A 23,273-nucleotide genomic window follows, 5' to 3' on the forward strand; every position below is an offset into this window, starting at 1 on the left:
TGGTTGAATCAAACACAGGAGAGGTGGTTTTGGTCTAGGTTAATCAAAGCACCGTAGTCAAGGGTTTCCAACAAAGTCAGGGCACTCTCGCTCTCTCTCTCTCCCTCCCTCTCTCTCTGTGGAATAGGTACATTAACTGCAGAGCTGCGGTAATTACCTACAGTCACACACACAGTCACACATACACACACACACACACGCACAGGGGCATTCCTTCAGCTGTGCTGACGAAGCTACGCACGCGCGTAGACACACCAGGTCTCTCTAATGACGACGACAAACAGACAGAAGAAAGTTAAGAGAGAGAGAGAGAAATAAAAGAGGAAGACTGGAGAGATGTCACCCCAATAAAAGAGAGAAAGAGAGAGAGGATGAGTAGTGAGGGAGAGAGAGAGAGAGAGAGAGGGAGGGGGGGGGACAGGGGGGAAGGGTGATTGAGAGATGAGCTACAAATGAGAGCGATGGCGTTGGCAGGTTGGCACCGTGCCATCCAGTCAGGGCTGCGGCGGCGGGGGCGGGCATGGGCATGGGGCGAGGGGGCGAGAGAGAGAGAGAGAGAGAGAGAGAGAGAGAGAGAGAGAGAGGGGGGATAAGAGTGGGAGAAGAACAGAGACAGACCTTCACACGGCTACACCAGTACCCACAGATACTGGGTGAGAGAGGACGGGGGGGGGGGGGGGGGCGCGGGGGGGGGGAAGAAGAGAGAGAAGGTTGTGAGGAAAGTAGAAGGGAGAACGGGAGATGGATGGATCCATCGAGGAGGAGAAGGAGAAGGATACGGGAGAGGATGGAGAGAGAGGACACACAGGAGGGATGGATGGAAGGATGGATGGACGGACGGACGGACGGATGGAGGACTCAGGGACGAGAAGACGAAAGAGAGAGTACAAGGATAGAGGGATGAAAAAGGAGGGACGACAACGTCCCAAATGCCGACCCTCGGCCAGGCGGGTTTGGTCGGGCACGGCGATGGCCGCCGATTTGTGATGGAGAACACCGTGCCAACGGAGAAGTGCCCTCTCTCTTCTCTCTCTCTCTCTTTCCGTTTCCCTCTCACTCTCTGTCTTCTCCCATCCGTCTCTTCTCCCTGTGCCAGCTACAAGCGGGTGCTCTGCCAGCCGACAGAACTTGGCACGGACCGAACGGAACGAGAACGGGAACGGCGATGCGTAGGACCGTCTTTGCGGTGGAACGAAGGGGGGCGACTCACCTTGGAGGATTAGTCGCTAATTAACGTTTGTTTGTTTTGTTTCTTTTGGACCGAGCCAAAGGGAGAGGTGTCCGGAGGGCGGGGGGGTGGGGGGCAACGGTTACCAGCCGTTGCAAAGCGATGGCATCTTTCCAGGGACGGAGAGGAGAAGAGGAGGAGAGGAGAGGAGAGGAGAGGAGAGGAGAGGAGGAGAAGAGGAGAGGAGAGGAGAGGAGAGGAGGAGAAGAGGAGAGGAGAGGACAAACGGATGGCACGGCGCCAACCACAACATACAATACACACTTCCGCAGAAGCTTCCAGAAGCTTCCCCCTTAGGATCACAGGAGATACTTCGGACGCTTTTTTTTGTTCCGCGATCGATTCTTCCGCCGGCTGCATCTTTTCGAAGGGGAAAGATGGAGAGTGTGTGGGGGAGACAGAGAGAGATGGCACCATGCCAACACACACACACACACACACACGCAACAGACACTCACGGGGCGCTAAGCGAACAGACGCTGGCACACACGTAGGCGCACAACGGGAGGCTACGAGGTTCGAAACAGCGTCACGATCGCATCGGGGGTCTCTGGCGGAAGAGGGGGATGAGACAGCTGTTTCTGCTGTGTCAACACTGTGCACCTATACAGTACGCGTCTCCCTCTCTCTCTCTCTCTCTCTCTTTCTCTTTCTCTTTCTCTCCATCCAGCACAGACCCGCATCGCTGAGCATCTGGGACAGAGACAATAGAGAGGTGACCCCTGCACCCCTCAACATCAACACCAACAGCATGGCTGACAACGCCACCAGAGACCGGAAGAGGAGGACGAGGAGGAGGAGGAGGAGGAGGAAGAGGAGGACAGGATGGAGAGGAAGAGGAGACGAGCAGAGACGAGAGAGGAGGAGAGGAGTATTTCCCACACTCTTAAAGGGACCGCCTGAGCGTCGCCCGTCTTTAAAGGGGAGGGGATGTGTTGGCATCGCCAGAGTGAGTGTCTGCCCCTGCCAGTCATCAGGGGCGACGGCGTGCCATTTAATCGCTCGTCAACGTTTTTCTTTTTTTCAATCTGTTTTCTTTTTTTTTTGAAATCCCTCATAGTTGGACGTGAGCGGATATGCTAATATCTGTGGCAGCTAAGGAGCCACCCCCCCTCTCCTTCTCATCCCCCCACACACCTTCCTCTCTCCAGACTCCTGTGGGATCTTAATTAAGCGCGGGCTTCATTATGCAAATGGGGTACAATAAACGACAGGAGAGGTGGAGCTGGATACAAACTGCAATAGTGGGGGTGGGGGGGGGGGGGGGGCGGGGGGGACATCACATGAGGAAAAGATGGCAGGGGGGGGGGGATGTTTACCGATCTCTCTACCTATGAGATTACCTTTGTCCTATGGTGGTGTCTACTGTAAACTAGGATAAGACATTACATAAGGTCAAAGGGTACAGTGGTGGAACCAAAGCATTTGTCTCTCTCTCTCTCTCTCTCTCTCCATCTTATTGTCTCATCTCATCGCCAGAAACGTCTCTCTGCACATAAAAAAGCCATTGGCAGGATTACACAGAAGGCTTCTAACGCAAGGAATACTCTCATGGAACACGGCCACAGAGAACATATCGTTTCCTGCTGTTGGATGTACTTTGTCTTCAACATTGGAGAGATGGGAGAGATAGGCAGACAGAAAGCAGAGAGAGACAGACAGACAGACAGACAGACAGACAGACAGACAGACAGACAGACAGACAGACAGACAGAGAGGCAGACAGAGAGACAGACAGACAGAGAGGTAGACAGAGAGACAGACAGCAGGGGAGACAGACAGACAGACAGACAGACAGACAGAGAGAGACACAGAGACAGACAGACAGACAGACAGACAGACAGAGAGACACAGAGACAGACAGACAGACAGACAGACAGACAGACAGACAGACAGAGGCAGGAGCATGGCAGCTAATGTCATCTGAGTTTAATCATCGTGCGGGATCAAGGGGTTCATGCAAATTTCATTTGCATCTCATTAAACAGCGAGAGCTTACTCGGTGCGGGCAGCCGAAATTGGATTGGGTGAAGAAAGGAGAAGAAAAAAAAAAAAAAGGGGGCGAATGGAGGGGAGTCGTTATTAAACAGCGATGTTTTATAGTCTGCCAGCCGATTCATTTAATTTGGGTGTAATTAAAATGTGTCAGACTCAATCAGTCATTCCAACGGGGGTTCTACCACTGTGTTCCACTCTGAAACAGGACCGGTGTAGCTGGGGGGGGGGGGTGCACAGAGCTGCAAATCCCTCCGTAACACATGTAAAGCACTTTAACGTTGCGTTGAGTTGACGTTCCCATTTTGACTCGTATATCTGATTGAGAGAATAGTAGCATTTCGACTTTTTAGTGAATGGTCCGTCGAGACGTTTTTCACACAGTCCTCTCTCCACTGTGTGACTGAGGAGGACTGAAAGGGTTGATAAACACTAAGATTAGTCAGTTAAGGCATAGCCCGCATTACCTTAATGACCTTAGCAGTGAAAGTGTGTGTGTGTGTGTGTGTGCTTGACGCTCTTTAGCATAAGTGATGTAATTAGGCCTGCCTTTCACATGCAGATCAGTTTTGACAACATGACCATCGCTCAAACCTGACACAAACACACACACACACGCATGAACACACACACACACACACACACACACACACACACACACACACACAAACTCCCCTCACCCCCGGTCATGGTAAATCTGTTGTCTGTGGGCAGAGGGTGTAAAGATTAACATAATCCACCTAATAAGTGTGAGTAATATTCACACAGTGACGCGTGGCACAGTCACAGTCCTGCTGATGCGTATTTGTACCTCATTATGGATGTAAAATACAAACGGGGGGTGTGGGGGGGGGGGGGGGTGTATGAGTGTGTGTGTGTGCGCAGGAGGGGGTGGTCACAGACAGCATAGAATTATAGAGTTCAAACGTAAAAACACACAGGAGAATGAAAACACACCATCTCTAGTGTTATCACCATTCCCCAGTGTAGTCCGTGAAGTGTGTACTCTGCACTAGCTAGGGGACGGGGACAAAGACTAGAAGAAGAACTACAGCCAGAGGAGTCGGGGTGACGTGTAACGTTAGAAATAAGCTTGAGATCCATTTCTGAAATTGATACCGAAAGGCACTATTCATATTTCTTAGTCTTAAAACACATACGACGCGTCCCTAAGCTGCCGCAGAGGGAGTATCTGCAGAGAGAGTGTTCTTGCTCCAGAAAGTGCTGATTATAAATAGACTCTATTTGGTGCTACCAGGCTAGCTCTGTTATGATTGATTAGAATGGGCTGACGACCATTAAAAAGTCATTTAAAAGATGGATAGGGACCACATCTCCAAATAAAAACCACTTTATACCTGATGAAGTGCTGAACAAACTCTCGGTCAAAGACATTTACTGATTACTGTCCAACAGACTGTGTGTGTGTGTGTGTGTGTGTGTGTGTGTGTGTGTACAGTACTACTAACATTAGTGATAGTATTGCGGTAGCCGCAGTCATACAGACGCAATCAAATGACAGAGGACTCACTGTTATACGGTCTGACATAAAGGTCAATAAAATCATGCTTTGATGAATTAAAGCTTCAACAAACACATTCTGACAATAACGGCGACAGGAGTAGCACGCACGCACACACACACACACACGCACACAATTGAAATGCATCTGATAACAAACACAGAGGGTGTAGCTGGAACTGTAGTCTTATCCGGTGAAACAGAGGTGTGTATCGTGTGCGTCTGTACACCATGTAATTCAGCTCTGTCCCTTTAACACGGAGCTCCACGGCTGTGCGCTTTGGGATTCATGCATAAACATGAGTTGGCCTCTCCCAGCTCCCCCCCCTCACAGAACCAATCTAAATCTAAATGAGCCCCAGATACACCAGCAGGCAATGACATTACACCCCACCCAACCCCCCCCCCCCCCATCCTGCCTCCCCTCAGCATCACAGATACACCAGCAGGCAATAATTTCACGGCATCCCTCAAGCACCCCCCCTCCCTCCCTCCCTCCTCCCCCTTGTACCCCTTCCCTGCCTCACAGCCCCACCAGCTGCAGAGTACTCATTTGATTAAGAAGGGGAGGAGGGGGCAGAGGGAGAGATGGCGATGGCGAGGAGGGGGGGGGAATCACTTTATCAAGATGACTCCCCAAGATTGCTATCAGCCACTAGGCTGAATCTCAACCCCTCAGCTTTTCTTTTGTCCTCAACACATTTCAGCCTGAGCGACCATAACACCCCATAACACCCGCTTGTGCCTCCGCTATCCACATTACAAACCCCCGAAAACCAGGGGGTGGCAAACTGGATTTGTCATTGTCAAGAAGAGGATACTAGTCGGAGAGAGATCAGATCTCCAGGGATGACTAGTGAGTCTGACACGTTCTCTCTCTCTCTCTCTCTCAGAACGGCTCACATCAACTTCGAAAAATCTGTTTCACTATAGAACTTGGATGCAGAAAACCACCACCGACGTGGGCCATGGGTTCGAAAATGCAGCAAATGAAAACGTCTCTCTCTCTCTCTCTCTGTGTTGAATGTGCTGCAGTGTGCAGTTTCCATCGTGGTAAAACCCATTATCATCATCAGAAGGAGCAGCAGTGGTGGTGTAATTCATCCCAGGTCGTTAATATTCATCATATCATTTAGTCACAAAGGAAACTCATCTGGCTGAATGTCACCGGTGTAATTAATGAAGTGACCTCAGAGGTCACGGCTCTGTTCACCCTTACGCCTTACACACATCGCTCTCTCACTCTCACACACACCACTGTATCTCTCTCTCACACACACACACACACACACACACACACACACACACACACACACACACACACACACACACACACACACACACACACACACACACACACACACACACACACACACACACACACACACACACACACACACACACACACACACACACACACACACACACACACACACACACACACACACACACACACACACACACACACACACACACACCATACATCTTAAAAAACACCCACACCCGCATACTGTAGACCTTCTGGCTAAAATACGACACACATACACTGAATTGCTGCACGATTCACACCCTTGCATCTCCGTCGCAGACACACAGCAGAGAGATAAGACAAATGTGCACCAAATCAGACTTTATTTAGCTCAGTGGCATATGGGGGGGGAGGGGGGAACAGAAACACACACACGCACACACACACCAGCAGGACTACTGGAGGGGGGGGGGGGGGAGGGGGGAGAATAGACACACTAAACCACTGGAGCAGGAGACAGGGACAGGTGCACATCACAGGTATCTTTTTGGTTATCACTATGGCAACAACATCTTCAGAAAAATAAAATGATAAAACAACGCAATAGTTGCACCTACAGTAATATAACAGAGTCCTCACACCATACAGGACCCCAATATGTACATCTTACAGTCACTAAGATAGAAGGAATAAGATGAAAAAATGAACTAGAAAATAATCATGTGTTACAAAAAAACAAACTGCCATGTGGTATTTGGAATGCACATTTCTGTACAGAAGAAAGATCATTGGTATTGTAGTAAACATTGGTTAGTTACAGAGCGAAAACAGGACAGAGTAAGTCAGTCAGCATCCTTTGGAAGGTTAGCCTGTAGGCTAACACTCAGCTATGCTCCATGGCTGCCTGGACAGACAGACCAGCGACCCGGGAGCAGGGACTTACGGACAGACACAAGACAAGTGGAAGGTTAGGGGCTAGAATCAACCAAACTGAAGAGCGACATGTCTACGCAGCGTCTGTTTCCAAACTACTGCCCCATGCACCCGCTATTCTAAAGACTGGAAGCATCTTCCTGCGAGGGGAGTCTACTTGGTCCAGTATTTCGTCACGAGTACCTAAAACCATATTCTTAAGTCTCTGTTTGAGCACAGGAGAAAAAAACTGGTAATAAGAAACTGGTTTATATGTTATATGATATTGTGTGAACACTACACTACAGATTTGATTGAATTTAGCCCCAAATGTCTCTTTGTTTACACCAGAATAACAAAACAGAAGGTCATCAATAGCGTCACACATGTATTATTATTATTACAGTTTGTAGTCATTAAAGCCTTGTGGTAAAGCGAACAGAGCATGCATCTCTCTACAGTATCATTAGAAACTACATTAGCAGCAAACTGGCTGAATCACAAGACTATGGTAAAAAAGACAGTGATATTTAGGGAAGTAATACTTTTTTTTTCATTTTTTTTTTTCAAACACTATATCACAGACTGCAATGGCTCAAGAGGAGTGCTACTCCAAGCTGGGTGCACTGGGGCCTGGCTTGGTTTTGGTTCTCATTGACATAGTCACCAGTGTGCTTATTGAGAGGCAAAAACAGAAGCTCACATACAAGGACTCCTTCCTTCCTTCCTTCCTTCCTTCCTTCCTTCCTTCCTTCCTTCCTTCCTTCCTTCCTTCCTAAAAACACCACTACATCAGCATCAAGTAAACAGTAGCTTTTCTGTAGGTCGTATGCACCAATGGTTAAAGTATTATTACTTCTTTGGATTTTTGTCTTAAAGCATTCATTATTGTTTTTGTTTTTTTTCATCTATTATTGTTTTTCTTTTTTTTACAGTTCAAAATAAAGACTGCAGCTACAGATGAACGAAAGAGAGAAGAGAAATTAAAACTCACAAAAATAATATACCAAAATAATATATCAATGACATCCAAAGTTTTCTCTCAAGAGTCGTGTTTGAGGGAGAGGCAGGCCTGTCGACTGAGAGGACGGAGTAGAAAAGCCGACAGATCGACACACCTCATGAAGTGTCTCTGAGTCCACCATACAAAAGCTAAATACTGTACATTTACCCCTCACACTATTCAACACTTCAGGTTAATTACATTTCATGTAACAATCTACTACTCGGACGCAAAAAGCTCAGATCTCTCCAATACAGACGTTGTTCTTTCAAGCTACCGTACAGCATATTGTAAATACTTGATATTTACTTCGAATACTTACAGTCTAGGGTTTAACCCCTTGTCTTCTGTCTGGAGTTGGGAACAGAGAACAGTACAGTAGTACCACGTCCACATATTTGAAACATAAATACAGTTGAGCTGTTGACCTGAGAATAGAAGACATTACATCATATCACAAAAAATAAAAGCAATAAGCCATTGGTATATTCAAATAGGAGGGAAAGGCAACACCTTACCATAACACATTATAAAGCCAACATGTTCTCATAACTAGGACATGACACGTGTCTTACCAAAGCATGACAGTTAATCTCAATCCATAACATTTATATTCAGTGGTATTACTATACACACACAATTCTGTGTAAAGTTTGGTTAAAGTTTGAATGTATAATGGTTGAGTGCTATAAAAAAAAAGAGCTTGTCCCTTCAGGACAAACTGGTCTTTGCTTTCTGTGCTATTTGGGTTGTTATCCACAAGAGGAACGTACAGCACGCGTACAGGTACTGTAGAAGACTCATCATTGGCTTGAGGAGAGAGGGTGGAGCTGCGTTTCAGCACTGTGTCAGTCTATTGGTACTCAGCTATGCCAACTTCAGTTCTCACCCAATCACTGTACAGACGTCTGCACTGCAGTTTGTTATGTTATGAAAACCAGCATGTTGACAACAATCCACAGACATGTAAGGTTTTGGTTACGAGCTTTGGAATCAGAGTTGGTCCTTTACAAAAGCTCTTTGTGAAATACATTAGTCCCATTTCAAGGATATTTATTCTTTTCCTCTGTTAGCTGCTTTACTTTCTTCAAGTGTGTCTCTTTGAGTTTTCTTTAAAACCGTGTCCCATATTTACACTAAAATCTCTTTGACAATCTCTTTTACCGTCTAGTAAAGTCTGTTCCTACACACTACACTACACTACTACTACTAGACTAATGCTGTCTTGGAGAGAGGAAAAGGAGGGGAGAGGCAGGGGTGGGGGGTGGGGGGCAGGGGGTGGGTCTGTCATGCAGACTGAGAGGTAGAGATGGAGCTGGGCTCTGCGGGACTGGCTGGGGAGTGAGGTACTATGCTACACTGGTAGAATGCTCTTTGGCCTCTGTGGCATCCAGTTGGTTGGTTCATCGCTGTGGTGTTTGGTTGTAAGGGGCATTTGAGGGGGTAGGGAGTGGCCCTCCAGGCTCGAGGGGGGAGGACAAGCAGGGCAGGACGGCGCTGGAGAGCAGGGCAGTCTAGAGGGAGAGGACCAGGACATGGCCAGGCTAGGCATGGCCTGCTGGGTGGTGACTTCATGGGGTTATTTGGGAGTGAGGGATATGGCAAGGGCATGAGGGTGGTGGTGGTTCTCTCTCTCTGGTGCTGGCTTAAGTGGAGAGCTTGTCTTTGGGGTCTCTGTGGGTTCTGTGTCTTTGGGGTGCTCAGGCAGAAGTGGGTTGCTCAGGCAGAAGCTGTCCCCTGCCTAGGCTCTGTCCCTCTCCCCTGCCCCAGAGGACAGGTCTGCCTGTTCTCTCTCTCCTGTGCGCAGGCTTCTGGCCCTCTTCTCCTTGGCTCTGGCATTCTGAAACCATACCTGCAGAGAAGGGATACAGACACGGGATTAACTGAGGTTGTATTCTGTGTACAGACAAATGACTTTGCCCTAAAATCCCCAAATCCCAGATGACTTTACGACGATAACCTCATGATCTACTGTACATTTCTGACCCCCCCATAAGCAATTATATCTGTGATACTTCCAAGCCCAAATGCACAGTCGATAAAACCCATGTAGAGACGGAACACCCACCTGCACCACTCTGCGGGCCAGGCCCAGGTCCTGGCCCAGGGCCTCACACTCCTGTCTGCTGGGCAGCCGGTGATTCCTGTAGTAGGCCTTGAGTTGCAGCACCTGGAGGTGGCTCATGTGGGTCCGCTGACGCTGTTGTTGCTGCTGCTGCTGCTGTTGTTGTTGCTGCCTCCTGGGGGCTGGTCTGTCCCCCCACTCAGAGGCCCCGGGGCTGGGTGAGGCCGGGTCAGCCAGACTACAGCTCTCCTCAATGTCCCTGGGGTTGGAATCGCACGGATACTCCTCTTCCTCCTCCTCCTCCTCTTCCTCCTCCTCCTCCTCCTCTTGGTCGTCGTCCGGGTTGTTCAGGTCAAGGGTCAGGGAGGTCATGGCTGGTTTGGAACACTCGTCCTCTCTGCTGCTGCTGGCGAAGAGTCCGTGGCTCGGGGAAGGATAGGGGGAGAGAGATGGGAACTGCCTGTCCATGTAGGAGAAGCTGGTCATATCCAGAGTCTGAGCCGACAGTGCGTTGCTCAGGGAGAGGCCGTACCCTGCTCTCTCAGCCTCGGCCCAGTGCCGCGACTTCATATGGGCATCCAGGGCGCTCTGAGCCTTGAACAGAGCCCTGCAGAACGGGCAGCGACGGTGGCTCTGGCCCAGACTGGAACCCTCTCCTGTCCCCAGCGTCCGGAACTGTCCCTTCCTCTCCCTGGCCCGTGTGTTCTGAAACCAAACCTGTGCAAGGACACGGACACACACACACACACGTGTTATTGGTGATACTTTTATTTCAAAACCCATCTAAAAAACAGCACCGTTACATGCTGTCTATTCAAGAGAATATCATTGAGCTCATTCCATGCTTTTCCCTGTAACCCATTGGATTTGTGGTTTTCATTAGTCATTCGTAGACACATTCACAAAAAATCCAAGTTGCCCATTTGGGTGAATTCCTACAACTCCCCATATTCCCCTCTCCCTCCCACACAAGGTCCTTCGGTTAAACAGCACTATAGCTAGGCGTGCTGTTCTTTGGGAATCACTGGCATAGTAGAGCAGGGTCAGAGTGCAAAAACTCTCATCTGACGTATTTTAACACAATATCAGAGTTTTTTTTAGGAAGTACACACAGACCTCGCGTTTCCAGAGCTATGACGCAGCTGCATGCGAAATTATGATAGCTTGTGGTGGTGATTGACCAGAAATACACATGAAAATGGATTTAGCTTTAACTAGGAGTGTGGTACTGTACCTGCACCACGCGCTTCTTCAAACCCACGTCGCGGGCGATGCCCTCCAGGACGTCACGGGTGGGGTTGGACGCCAGACTGTACTTCCTGTACAGGACCTCCAGCTGCTCCGGCGTGATGGTGGTCCGCTGCCGTTTGTTGTCTCTCCTCTGCTCCTCCTCCCTCTCTCTCAGACCGGCCGTGACATCACACCCCTGTCTGACCTCGGACTTCACCTTTGACCCCTGCCTCATAGAGGACAAGGCGGCGTGTGAGAGGCCGGCGTGTGTGGGGCTGGCCTGCGCAGGGTGGGTGTGTGTGAGGTTGGTGTACGCGTGATGAGCGATGTGTGTGTGGTTGGAATGCGAGTTCTGCATGTGGGTGTTATTGATCGGTGGAATCATGGCGTGTGTGTGTTGGCTGTGCATCTGTGACATGGCCCCTGAGAGCAGTTGGCTGGCCAGCAGTGTGTGGTTAGGGTGGAGCATCATGTAGGGCATGGGACGGTCTGTGAAGCCAGGATGGAGGAGCTGGAGCTGGGACTGGGCTGCCAGGAGGTGCCTGGTCTGGTGCTCTTGCCACAGCTGTGGGGAAGGGAGGGACATGGGGCAGAGAGAGCACTGGAACTGAGCCTGGGCCTGGGGCTGACTTTGCTGCTGATCCTGCTGGGAGTCGGTGTTCAACCCTGGAGGAGCGTCGGGACAAGGGTGTGAGTCAACCTTGGAAGGAGCTGGGGGAGAGGTCGGGCTCACTGGCGGGGCTGGAGTAGAGGAGCGGTGTGGTGCTCCTGGGCTAGACTGAGACCCACATGGACTGGTCGTGGGGTTCTGTGAGGAGGAGAAGGAGGAGGAGGAGGTAGAGCTGAGCTGGGGGCTCTTTGGGCATGTCTGGGGCTGGAGGAAGGGCTTCACACCCTCACGAAGAGCCAATGTGTCAGTCAGGTTCTCGGACTCTGAGTCTTCACCCTGGACTTGGAGTGGTGGGTGGCCCTCCTCTGGTTTCGGCTTCAAGTTGAGAGAGTTTACTCCACTCTTGTCTGGTGTGTGTTCTCCCTCTGCGTGGTTGGGCTTAGGGTCAGGGGGAGGGAGGGGGAGAGGGAGGGAGTCAGGGAGAACAGGGGTGAGGCAGGGTGAGTCGGAGGGGGTGTAGTACTCATAGATGAGGTCCATCGAGTTCTCGTTCGGACCGTCTCTCTCCTCCTCCCCATCTCTCCCTCGATCTCTGGCTCTCTCGTGGATTTTGCGGGCTCTCTGTCTGACGTTTTGGAACCAGACGACGATGACTCGGTTGGGGAGGGAGAGCAGGGTAGAGAGCTGATCGTACTCCTCGTCTCTGGGGTAGGGGCTGGCCTCGAACACCCGCTGCAGAGTCTCCAGTTGCTGCTCAGTGAATCGGGTACGAGAGGAACGGCGGCTCTTGTAGCACTCCCCTCTGTGGGTCTCCTGTGGAGGGGCCTCTGGGGAGCGGTGGTGGGGGGGCGGTAGGGCCTCTGGGGAGTGGTGGTGGGGAGGCGGTAGGGGCTCTGGGGACTGGGCCGGAGGGAAATCCAGAGGCAGAGAGTGGCTTGGCGGCGGCAGTTCCTCTCTGGGCTCCTCCATGGGTGTGAGGAGGGGAGGGTTGCTGAAGTTGTAGGGAGAGTCCTTGTCCCGCTGGCGCTCCTTGAACAGGGTGTTACGGAACCAGTGTTTGATGACTCGGTGCGGCAGGCCCGACAGGGCGGCCATCTTGTTCACCTGGTCGTCGCCGGGGAGGCTGTTGATGTCAAAGTATTGCCTCAGAACGCTCAGCTGCTCCTCCGAGATGCGAGTGCGCGACCTCTTACTCTGCTGTTGCCCTAGCAACGCTGGGCTGAGTGGCGGTGGTTGTTGCCCTAGCGATGCCGGGCTGAGCTGCGATGGTTGCCCCAGCAATGCTGGACTGAGATGGGGTTGTTGCCCGAGCAACTGGGCCGGGCTGAGCTGGGATTGGAAGAGCTTGGTGAGGTCAGGGGTCACAGCGCCACCTGGGTCCATGGAGGACAACAAGGACGGGGACTGGAGAGTCATGGACTGCATCATACCGGGAGAGAGGAGGGATAGGTCCATGGGGAAGGGAAGAGAGGAGTGGGGGAGGTTGGATAAGGAGAGAGGTGGCAGGGGGAGATTGGGAAAGGGAAATGGGGGCAGAGAGATTTTGGAGAAGGGGAGAGGGGAGGTGGAGTCTTTGGATTGGAGGTCAGTCAGAGGGGGGGCAGGGGAGGGGGACTTTGTGCTTGGGGTGGCTTCCTCCTGCTGTGGAGGGACCCGGGAAGGGGACGGAGGAGGAGGAGTGGCCGCGGGTGCGGCCTGGGTCTGAGCTGGAAACGGGGTCGGGGCCGGGGGAGAAGCTGAGTCTGGGGCCGGAGGTGGGGTTGGGGATGTTGCTTGGAGTTGTGGTATGGATGTAGCAGAGGCTGGTTCTGGTTCTGGGGCTGGGGCTGCCGTAGCAGCGGTGGCCTCCCCTGGTGTGGGGTGTGTGAGGGGGCACAGGCTGTCGTACTGCAGCCTGTACTCTCTGGAGAACCTCTCTAGCACGGCAGGGGGGATCAGGAGACTATGGACATACTCCTGATGGCTCTTTAGGACCAGGGCATCGGAGAAAAGCTTCCCGCACGCTTTGCACTCCTCCCTCTCCTCCGCGCATCCCTCCGTCTCTCTCTTCACCCATTGCTTATGTCGGCACTCCTCCCTCTCCTCCGAGCATCCCATCGCTCCGTTCACCGGAACCCCGTCCTGTCTACACTCCTCCTTCATATCCTCCATGTGTCTCTTCATCCCTCTGTTCTCTGGTTCCGCCTGTCCCCCCGGCTGTTGTTGTTGCTGTTGTTGTTGCTGGGGCGGGGTTGTGCTTTTGGGGTGGGGTCTCTGCCTGCTCTGGGCATGCTGCAGGACCAGCTCAAAGCCGTAGCTCTCCAGCAGAGCCTTGAGGGACTCCCCGCTCACAGCAGTGTAGGGCACGACTGGAGGAGGACACTGCTCCACCTCCACCTCTTCTTCCTTCTTGACGGACCTCAGAGTTCCTCCCTCCTCCCCCTCTCCACCTGGACCAGACTCCTCACTGGGAGTCGGCCCAGCCGGAGCCTTGTATCGGGTGGGGTTTAGGTCCTGGCTGCTCACGCTCTCCGACAGTGGGGAGGAGTGTTTAGGCTTGTCTGTGTGTTGAGTTGAGAAGGCGGAGGGGGTCTGGCTGGGGCTGGGGCTGAGGGCTAACTCTGGGTGGAGCTGCTGCAGGTCTCCGGACAGGTAGAAGGGGAGGAGCAGCTGCTGCTGCAGGGAGAGAAGGCTCTCCGGAGAGAACGAGAAGGGCTGTTGTTGGAGGAGACTCTCCTGTCCGAAGGGGAGGTGTTGGAACAGGGCTGGGTTAAAGAGCTGGGACTGGAGAAAGGCTGTGTGTTGGTGTAATTGGGCCTGGGCCTGAGCTAGCTGCTGCTGCTGCTGGAGTAGCATTAGCTTCTGCTGTCCTCTGGATGCGATCAGGTCTGCTACCCTCCTCCTGTTTGCTTGGTGGGGCTCAGCCTGCCCAGAGAGGAAGAGATGGGCTTCACTCGGGGAGAGAGTGGGAACGGGGGCGCCCCTGGAGGACTCCTCTCCTTCCCCGGCCAGGGGACTGGAGGTGGGGGTCTGGGCCGGGGTCGGGGGGTGTGGCGCCTGGGTCCGGGCAGCGCGAGCTCGGGTCTGGTGCAGGACAGAGCGGAGGTGGATGTCCAGGGTGGAGCTCTGGCTGTAGCCCACTCCACACACCCCGCAGCGGTACGGTCTGGGGTCCGGGCCCCGGGGAGCCTCCGGGGGAAGCGGGCCAGAGTCCTGCAGGGCCCGTCTGGCCCGACGGATGTGGGAGACAGAGTTGTAGTGGACCAGGAGGATGGTTTTCTGGGTGAAGGACTCGGAACACACAGAGCACTTGTAGGGGCGGGACGGGTCCAGGTACCGGTCCATGGTGGGGTTGAAGCCCCTCTTGAGAGTGAGGGCGTGGCTGGGTTCTGACCCGCTCTCTGCCTGAAGTCCGCCCAAGCCCAGGTCATTACTTACCACCGGAATGGACCTCTCCACCTCCTCCGGATCGCCCTCCTCTTCCTCCAGCTCACCCTCCACTTCCTCCATTTCCTTCTCCTCCAAGCCTTCCTCGTTCTCTTTCTCTTTGCCTTCTCCTCCCTCCTTCCTCGGTTCTTTCTCTACCTCCTCGTTTTCACTCTCGCACTCTCCCTGAGCACCATCGGGCGATGATACGACTTCCTGGGCGTCACTCTGCTCCAGGTGTGCCGCCTCCAGGTGTGTTCTCTGCAGGTGTGCCGTCTCTGGCTGGGAGTGTGTGTTCTGCAGGTGTCTCTGGAGGGCTTCCTGGCTCCGGCAGCGTCTGGAGCATAGGGGGCACTCTGTCGCCGCCCTCATGGCGTGGTACTGCCAGTGCACCCGCAGCTTCTCTTGAGTCGGGAACGCCAGGCTGCACCTGCCGCAGCGGAACTTGTAACCGTGGCGATCCGAGGGGGGAGGGGTGGCGTCGCTGGCCGGAGAGGAGGGCGAGCGGGGGGCCAGGAGTTGGCCGGGGGACTGGGGGTGGGCGTGGTGTTGTTCCTCTAGGGGCGGGGTAAGCAGGGCGCTCACGTCTTTGGGTGCAGTGATGTCCTTCTCAGGATCTTCAGATGACATGCCTAAGACACAAAAAAGAAGTAAGAAGTGAGTTCAGATAATGCCCTTGATATATTTGCACAGGTGAAATATTTCATTCGTATTCAATGATTCAATGGTTTTTAATGCTAACCTTTGTCTTGATGTGGGTCCACTGTGTCATTTGTGTGGGAGTCATTGGTATTATAATAGTTGAAGTCGGAGTCATTTGCGAGGGAGTTGTTTGTATAAGGGTCAATCTGTGGATGAGGCTCGGGACTCTCTGGCAGCTCCACTGACGATATCACCTGGGAGCGAAAGCACAGTAACATTGTCAATCTATCCCGATTCTACTTTTTCCACACTTCACTTCGTCAGTCAAGACAGCAATCATAAGACCTCTTATTTCCTTTCATGGTGCAGATTGAATAGCAGATTATTTAATAATATATTAGCCATGAATGCTCCTTTATTGTCTGAATTCTTTCATTTGCCACTTTCTTTGCTTCTAAATCGATTCATATTCACACTGTATGGTGGGAGAGATCAAGAAAATAAGCAAGAGTGTGTCTGGTTGTCTTTGTACACATCAGAATACTGAAGTCAGTGAATCACTGCCATGCACGTTGTACCTCTGTAGCATGTGCATGTGTTCATGTTTTATGACCTGTATGTTGGCAAGCCTATTTTGTATGTATTGTGTATGGAGAAGATAATCTAATTCTGCTCTTGAGCTCAAACGACACCCTCTAAAAACGCCCTGAGGGGATTAATAAAGTTTTATTGCATTGAATACCGAATTGAAAAAAAACCTGCTCTGTTCATATAGAAAACCCCAAGCTCTACAGCTCCCAACACTAAACATACTTACACCAGAGGAGCTAGCCTTGTAGAGAGGGACGCACAGCCAAAGGTGCCATTTACATGACAAGAGTGTTCTCTGCATAACAGCTTCATAAGAGATAGAGGGGGGGGGGGCGCGCGCACACACGCGCACACACACACACACACACACACACACACATACACGCACACCCACACACACGTCGCAGGGAGAGACTGAAGGTCAGGCTTAATCTAGAGAGCGTAATTGGAAAGCGAGATACATAATGGCCATCATCACCTCAGTCTGAATTAATGAACCTCAATTACTATCAGAGAGAGAGAGAGAGGGGGGGGGGGGAGAAGAGAATAAGAAAGAGAGGGAGAGAGCAAAAAAAGAGAGAGAGAGAGAGAGAGAGTGGGAGCAGCAGAGGGAGGGGAGTAAAGGCAGGGGGAGGGGAGGGGCAAGAGGAGAAAGGGTGAAAAGGAGGAGGCAGTGGAGTGGAGGCAGAGAGAGACAAAGGCCACTTTGCATATTGGGTAAAGAGATGGAGGCTAGTGATGTGGATAGATGACCAGTCTTTGTTTGCTGCAGATGCAGTTAAAAGCATGGGGCCCCTTTAGCTTGACTGCACTTCTGCTCATAGGAGGCGTCTACTTCTACGTGCATTGTAAAAGCAATGCCTTTTCTCCCCCACGCACACACACAAATACACACACACCTTCGCTCTCTCTAACACGCACTGACACACACACAGACACACACACACGGACACACACACACACACACGGACACGCACGGACACACAATGTTCGGCTGCAATTCAGATGATCACATGATAGAGGGTAGCTACTTAAACATGCATTACAAAAGGCACTGCCCCTCTCTCTCTCTCTCTCGCTTTCCTAATGGGTTTGACTCCATATATCGGACCATTGTCTCAGTAGAACGCCTGCCATCATCATCCCAGAATAATGAGTAGCATGCGAGCGAGAGGCCTGTCTGACAAGATGCCTCCCTCCCCCGCTTTCACACACACACACACACACACACACTGACACACACACACAGACACACACACACAGACACACACACAGACACACACACACACACAGACACACACACAGACACACACTGACCGTGCTGATGAGCTTGTCCACGCAGTCCGAGGCCACGCTGTGCAGGTGTGTGAGGTGATCTCTCAGGTGTGTGAGTACGAGTTTGTCCTGACACAGAGGGCACTGGACAATCTGAGATTGAGATGGGGGGGGGGGGGGGTTAGAGAAGGTTGTGTGTGTGTGTTCGCAGAGAGAGTAAGAAAACATTATGAACGGTAGAATGCTATTGAACTGCACTAACCTGCTGGTGTGTTCTGGGCCGTTTAAGGGAGAGGGGGCTCTCTGTGTCGTCTAGCCCAGAGGATGGGCGCTTGGCTGGGGGCAGCGATTCTCTCTTCTCCCTCTCCCTTTCACTGGTTCCATCTGTAATTAATAATAATAATAATTATTATTATTAGAATTATAAAAATAAGATAATCAATTTAGGAGTGCATTTCAAAGATGGCCATAGTGGAAATCTCAAAACTCTTTGGCGAAAAAACATCAGGCTTACCTGTCCCTCTAGTAACTTGCCTCTCCCCCCTGATCTCTGCGTCTTTGGTTTGGTCCGACAGACCGACGGTGGTCTTGTTGGAGTCTTGCACATCCTCACTCAGCTCTCCTGGGGGGGTGAGGGAGAGAGAGGCAATTAACTGTCACACCATAACTCATATGTGAGGATAGACACTCATCTGTGAGGGAAGGGCCGCGGGGCACTGAATAACACACCTCAAGTGTGTAGACCCATCTCTTTCATACACACACACTCTCTCCCTCTCTCTCTCTCTCTCTCTCTGTCTCTCTCACAAACACACTATTGATCGCGTATTGACCATCAATTAGGAAAGCCTTGGGGTCGAGAGAAGTTAATATAGATTTAAAACAGATTACTTCATCCAGATTTAATCCAGACCGTGTCAGGGCAGGGAAGGGGCCGCGCCTTTGAGAAGCGATGCACCAGCTAGCAGACGGAGATTAGCCATGTCGCGAACTCAATACTTACAGCGTGAACACGTGGTCCCTGACAACGCAACAAATGAATTAGGCCGCTAATCACAGTTCTAATCTAGACTTTTACGAACACAGACGTTACCCCCCATGGCTTCCCACTGTACTTATTAAGATTAAGCTCTGACTGGTTAAGGGGCTGACATGAATGAACCCCTCCCTGCTCATTAGCATACACAGCTGCGATTGGCCCATTGATCAGCAGGTGGTGCTACTTAACTTGTGTCAGGGGCGATCGGGGATGAAAGGAGGACGCATATCGACTCCTCAATTAACCTGATCAATATCTGACAAGCACCTCCATTTCTCCTTTCTCCACATACACACGCGCGCACCACACACACACATCCAAACACACACCACACACACACATCCAAACACACACCACACACACACACATACACCCAAAGGGCAAGCAAAGAAAAACTGGGATGGGGGGGGGGGGGGGGGGGGGGGGGGGGGGGGGGGTAGAAAGAAACCTTGAGCGGAACCAGGCTCAACTGGGCTGAACAGTCAACTCATTGTGAAATAGTGTTGTAGTGTAGCGGCCAATCTCTCACCTGCGTCAGGGGCGGGGCATTTGGTGATGGTGAACACGGCCGCAAGCTCCTCCTCTTCCGCCTGCCCCCCCCCTCTCATAGGCTGCCGCTTCACGAGCCCCTCCCTCTGCTGGTGCGGCGGGGAGCGTTTGTGTCTCAGCAGGTGGAGTTTGGAGGGGGAGGAGAAGTTACACAGGACGCAGTGGAACAGCCATGAGCCCTCGCCCACCGCGCTGTCGTACTGCTGCAGGAACTGCAGGGGGCGTGAGAGCGTTCGAAAAATCAAAACCCTTACTTTTCTCATGTCGACAGTGTATATCACAGGTGTCAAACTCATTCCATGGAGGGCCGAGTGTCAACAGGCTTTTGGTTTTTCCTTTCAATTAAGACCTTGTCAACCAGGTGAGGGGAGTTCCATACGAATTAGTGATCTTAATTCATCAATCAAGTAGATGGAAAGAGCAAAAACCTGTAAATACTCGGCCCTCCATGGAATGAGTTTGACACCTGTGCTGTATATCATTCAGACCCGATTCATTTTTTTTTGTGTGTATGTGTGTGTGTGTGTGTGTGTGTGTGTGTGTGTGGGTGTGTGTGTGTACAGACCCTGTAGACTCGGAGGCTGGCCTCGTGGTGTGAGTGGAGGCTGTGGGCCCGGAGTTTTTCTGGGCTGCCCGTCTGGTAGTCGCACAGGCTGCACCTCAGCTGGACCAGGTGGCCCTTGGCCACCAGTTTGGCCACCTCCTGTCCCCGGTCGGCGCCCTCTCTGAGATGCGCCGCCAGCTGGTACCGGCTCCGGTGGCGGTCCGTCTGGCAGTGCAGGGTGAAGTTGGCCCTGAGCGGAGTGGTGTAGCCGCACAGCCTGCAGTGGCAGCCTCCGGCCACCAGGGAGCACCACTCGGACTGGGGCAAGGAGCGGGGGGCGCTCAGGTGCTGCTCTAAAGACCCCAGGCTGTCGGAGGAGAAGCAAGAGCACACCAGGCACTGGAACACCCCCGGGGAGATAGAGGAGGAGGGGGAGGAAGAGGAGGAGGAGGAGGAGGAGGAAGGGGAGAGGGATGGGGGGGGAGGAGGAGGGGAGGGAGAGGGGGAGGGGGAGGGGGTGAGGGTGGATCCGAGGGTGACTTGCTGCTCCGGGACGAGCTGGCCACTCAGACGCATGGTCATCGAGAGCTCCCCGTCTAGAACACACACGCGCACACACACACAGAAAATATAAACTTAAGCATGTGGTTATCTGGCATTCAGTCTTAACTCAAAATGAAGGCCTCAGTAAGAGTGTGTGTGTGTGTGTGTGTGTGTGTGTGTGTGTGTGTGTGTGTGTGTTGTCTCTCTCACCCGTGCTGTGTAGGTGTTTGAGCTGGGGGGTCAGACCCCTGCACTGGGACAAGTAGTAGCCCCTCTGCAGACGCAGCACGTTCTGGGTGTGTTTCTCACTGGTGGTGTGTATGCGCAGGTTCCGGGCGATGCTGGTCTCGTAGTCACACACCTCGCACCGCCACCTCTTCCCCACCGAGTGTGTGTGTGCGTGTGTGTGCGCCGGGGGTTTCGGGGCTTGCGTGGCGGCCGGGTGCGCGTGTACCCGGTACCCCTGGTCCTCGGCGGACCCGCCGTTGGCGTGTGTGTTGGCAGGGTGTGTGTGTGTGTGTGTGTGCGTGTGTGTGTGTCCTGCCTGGCTTTGAACGTTGCTGAGGTGTTTGTCCGACTGCATGTGGATGCTGAGGTTGCCCTTGGACGAGGTAGCGTAGTCACACACCTCGCACCGGTAGGGCTTGTAGCCGCACGCGTAGGTCTCCCCCCGGGCCAGGCGGGGGTGGGGCTGTCCCGAGCCGCAGTAGGCGCAGGCACAGGCGCAGGCGCACTTCCCCCCCCCGGCCCCCCCGCAGGCGCACTGGCCCCCGGTCTCGGGGTGTTTCTCCTTCATGTGGAGCTGCAAGGTGTGCTGGGACTTGTAGTGCCAGTTGCATTTGGGGCACTTGAGCGTCTTGCAGGAGTTGCGCGAGTGCATCATGGTCATGTGGCTGCTCAGCGCGTTGGGGGAGAGGTCCTGGTGGCAGGGGTTGGCCGGGGCCGCCTCGCCGCTGTCTTCGTCCGCTTTGACTCTCTCTTCTCCTTCTCCGTCTCCTCCTTCGCCTCCTCCTCTTCCTCCTCCGTCCGCGGCTTCCGCTCCCGGGCTGTCGTTTGGTTCTGGAGCTTTGGCACCGTCTCCGTTGGCGACGGAAGTCCGAAGAAGGGTGGGGTCCGCCCTCCTCCCCTCCTCCTCCTCCTCCTCCTCCTCGTCCTCCTCCTCCTCCTCCTCCGGGGGGAGGCTGGTGGACCGGGTGGCGGTGGCGAGAGGGGATGCTGGAGCACACGGCTGGGGGTTCAAGCTCGGAGGAAACCCGGGACTCCAGGCCTGGTCTCCCCCGCGGCGGCGGGGCGCCTCCTCCACCTCCATCGGAGGGCGAGGGGAGGAGGAGGAGGAGGAGGAAGAGGAGGGAGAGATAGGGGGCTTTGGAGAGTAAAGAGGAGGAGGAGAGGCAGAAGGATGAGCAAAAGGCTTTGGAGAGGCGGAGGGGGAGAGGGAGGGCTTTGGAGAGGCGGAGGGGGAGACGGAGGGCTTTGGAGAGGCGGAGGGGGAGACGGAGGGGGAGACGGAGGGCTTTGGAGAGGCGGAGCGGGAGGGGGAGGGCTTTGGAGAGCTGGGTGTTTTTCTGTCAGGTGTGCCGCTGGCCATAGCAGTGCTGGAAGAAGAGCTGTGCTGGCTCTGTTGAGGTAATAAACAACATTTGGATTTGGTTTGGCTTTGGTTTGAGATGGCCTCCTCCTCTTCCTTCTCCTCCTTCTCCTCCTCCTCTCGCCCCCCCCTTCCGTCGACACTGCCGAGGGCTGCTACGCGTCCCTTTAAGAACACTGCCACCTCTCCTTTAACTGCAAACGACAGCCCCTCCACCTCCTCCTCCCTCTTATCCCCTAATAACTTCTCCCTTTCCTCCTCCTCCTCCTCCTCTTCCTCATCCAGGGTCACTCCATTCCCCTGTAAGTGTCCATCCCCTTCCTCCTTCCCCTCCGCTCCCGGGGTCTCCTCTCTGGCCTGCGACCCCTCTGCCCCCCCCTGCCCTGGCTCAGGCAGGGTGGGGGGCTCTTTGGCAGGGGCCGAGGCTGAGGTAAGAGAGGACCACCCCTCCCCGGGAGAGGTCACCGCCGAGGTCAGGAGAGGAGATACAGGCTGGAGGCTGAGGTCAGCATCTCTCTCCTCTCCTCCCTCTCTCCCTCCATCCCCCCCTCCTCCTCCTCCTCCTCCCTCACCGCTGTCCATACCGGAGCCTACAACAGCCAGGCATCGCTACCCCACCTGGAGAGAGGGAGAGGGAGAGAGAGAGGGAGAGGGAACATTAAGTCAAGAGGATATTTACATTTTACATTTACATTTTTTACATTTAGCAGACACTTTTATCCAAAGCGACTTACAACAGGTACATTTCTCTAAAGGAAATTAATCATCTATCCATCAGTCATCATAAGAAAAAAAAAAATGAAAAAAAAATATATATATCATCTATGCTAGGACCAGGGCCTATTGGCAGTCACAATGCTAGAAGAAGGAAGAAGAGGAGGAAGAGGATTCCTTTTTCTTTTTTCTAACAGTGGAGGAACTGTACAGAGGGGTAGTGGGTAGGGGTTGTGAGAGGCCTGTAGAGAGAGAATTGATTAGGGTCCCTTGATCGCTATCCATTCAGCTTTTAACAGATCACAACAGAGCCTTCATGAGAGCACCTAGTTAGCCAGAGGAAGGCATCAAAGCTATGTGGGAGGTATGTGATGTTTCACAGCGGACAGCAAGCGTACCTCTCCTTCTCTCTGAGCTCACTGGTACACGGCCGCAGAGGCTGGCGGAGGTAGAAATCGGAGGACGGTCCTCATTGTAACGCACGTGCGATACCGTTCCTCATTCCGTTCCGTGCGTTCAAACGCAGTCCGATTTCTACCTCCACCGGTGCATCGTCATCAGGGTATGTTT

At 52.9% G+C, this 23,273-nt stretch overlaps 1 protein-coding gene and 1 long non-coding RNA gene across 2 annotated transcripts; both read right to left on the bottom strand.

The window, feature by feature from the left end:
* Positions 1 to 6,359: 6,359 nt before the first annotated feature.
* Positions 6,360 to 8,397, bottom strand: LOC310802409. Its single transcript, XR_014554146.1, has 2 exons — positions 7,689 to 8,397; positions 6,360 to 7,656 (listed from the first exon to the last, which is right to left on the bottom strand). It is a non-coding gene; the product is annotated as an uncharacterized lncRNA (long non-coding RNA).
* An 853-nt stretch (positions 8,398 to 9,250) lies between these two features.
* Positions 9,251 to 22,571, bottom strand: LOC310801655 (zinc finger homeobox protein 3-like; the record flags this gene model as incomplete). Its single annotated transcript, XM_083665722.1, has 16 exons — positions 9,251 to 9,760; positions 9,977 to 10,232; positions 10,362 to 10,690; positions 11,208 to 12,251; positions 12,300 to 13,232; positions 13,467 to 13,832; positions 13,923 to 15,197; positions 15,378 to 15,850; positions 15,961 to 16,114; positions 17,769 to 17,879; positions 17,989 to 18,110; positions 18,241 to 18,348; positions 19,295 to 19,526; positions 19,880 to 20,454; positions 20,612 to 21,320; positions 21,897 to 22,571. 16 exons carry the CDS (start codon positions 22,569 to 22,571, stop codon positions 9,650 to 9,652), a joined length of 7,473 nt encoding a protein of 2,490 aa, XP_083521848.1. The 3' UTR covers positions 9,251 to 9,649.
* Positions 22,572 to 23,273: the final 702 nt, after the last annotated feature.

Source organism: Argentina silus (genome assembly GCF_951799395.1).
Source record: "Argentina silus genome assembly, chromosome: 3".
Lineage (NCBI taxonomy): Eukaryota > Metazoa > Chordata > Actinopteri > Argentiniformes > Argentinidae > Argentina > Argentina silus.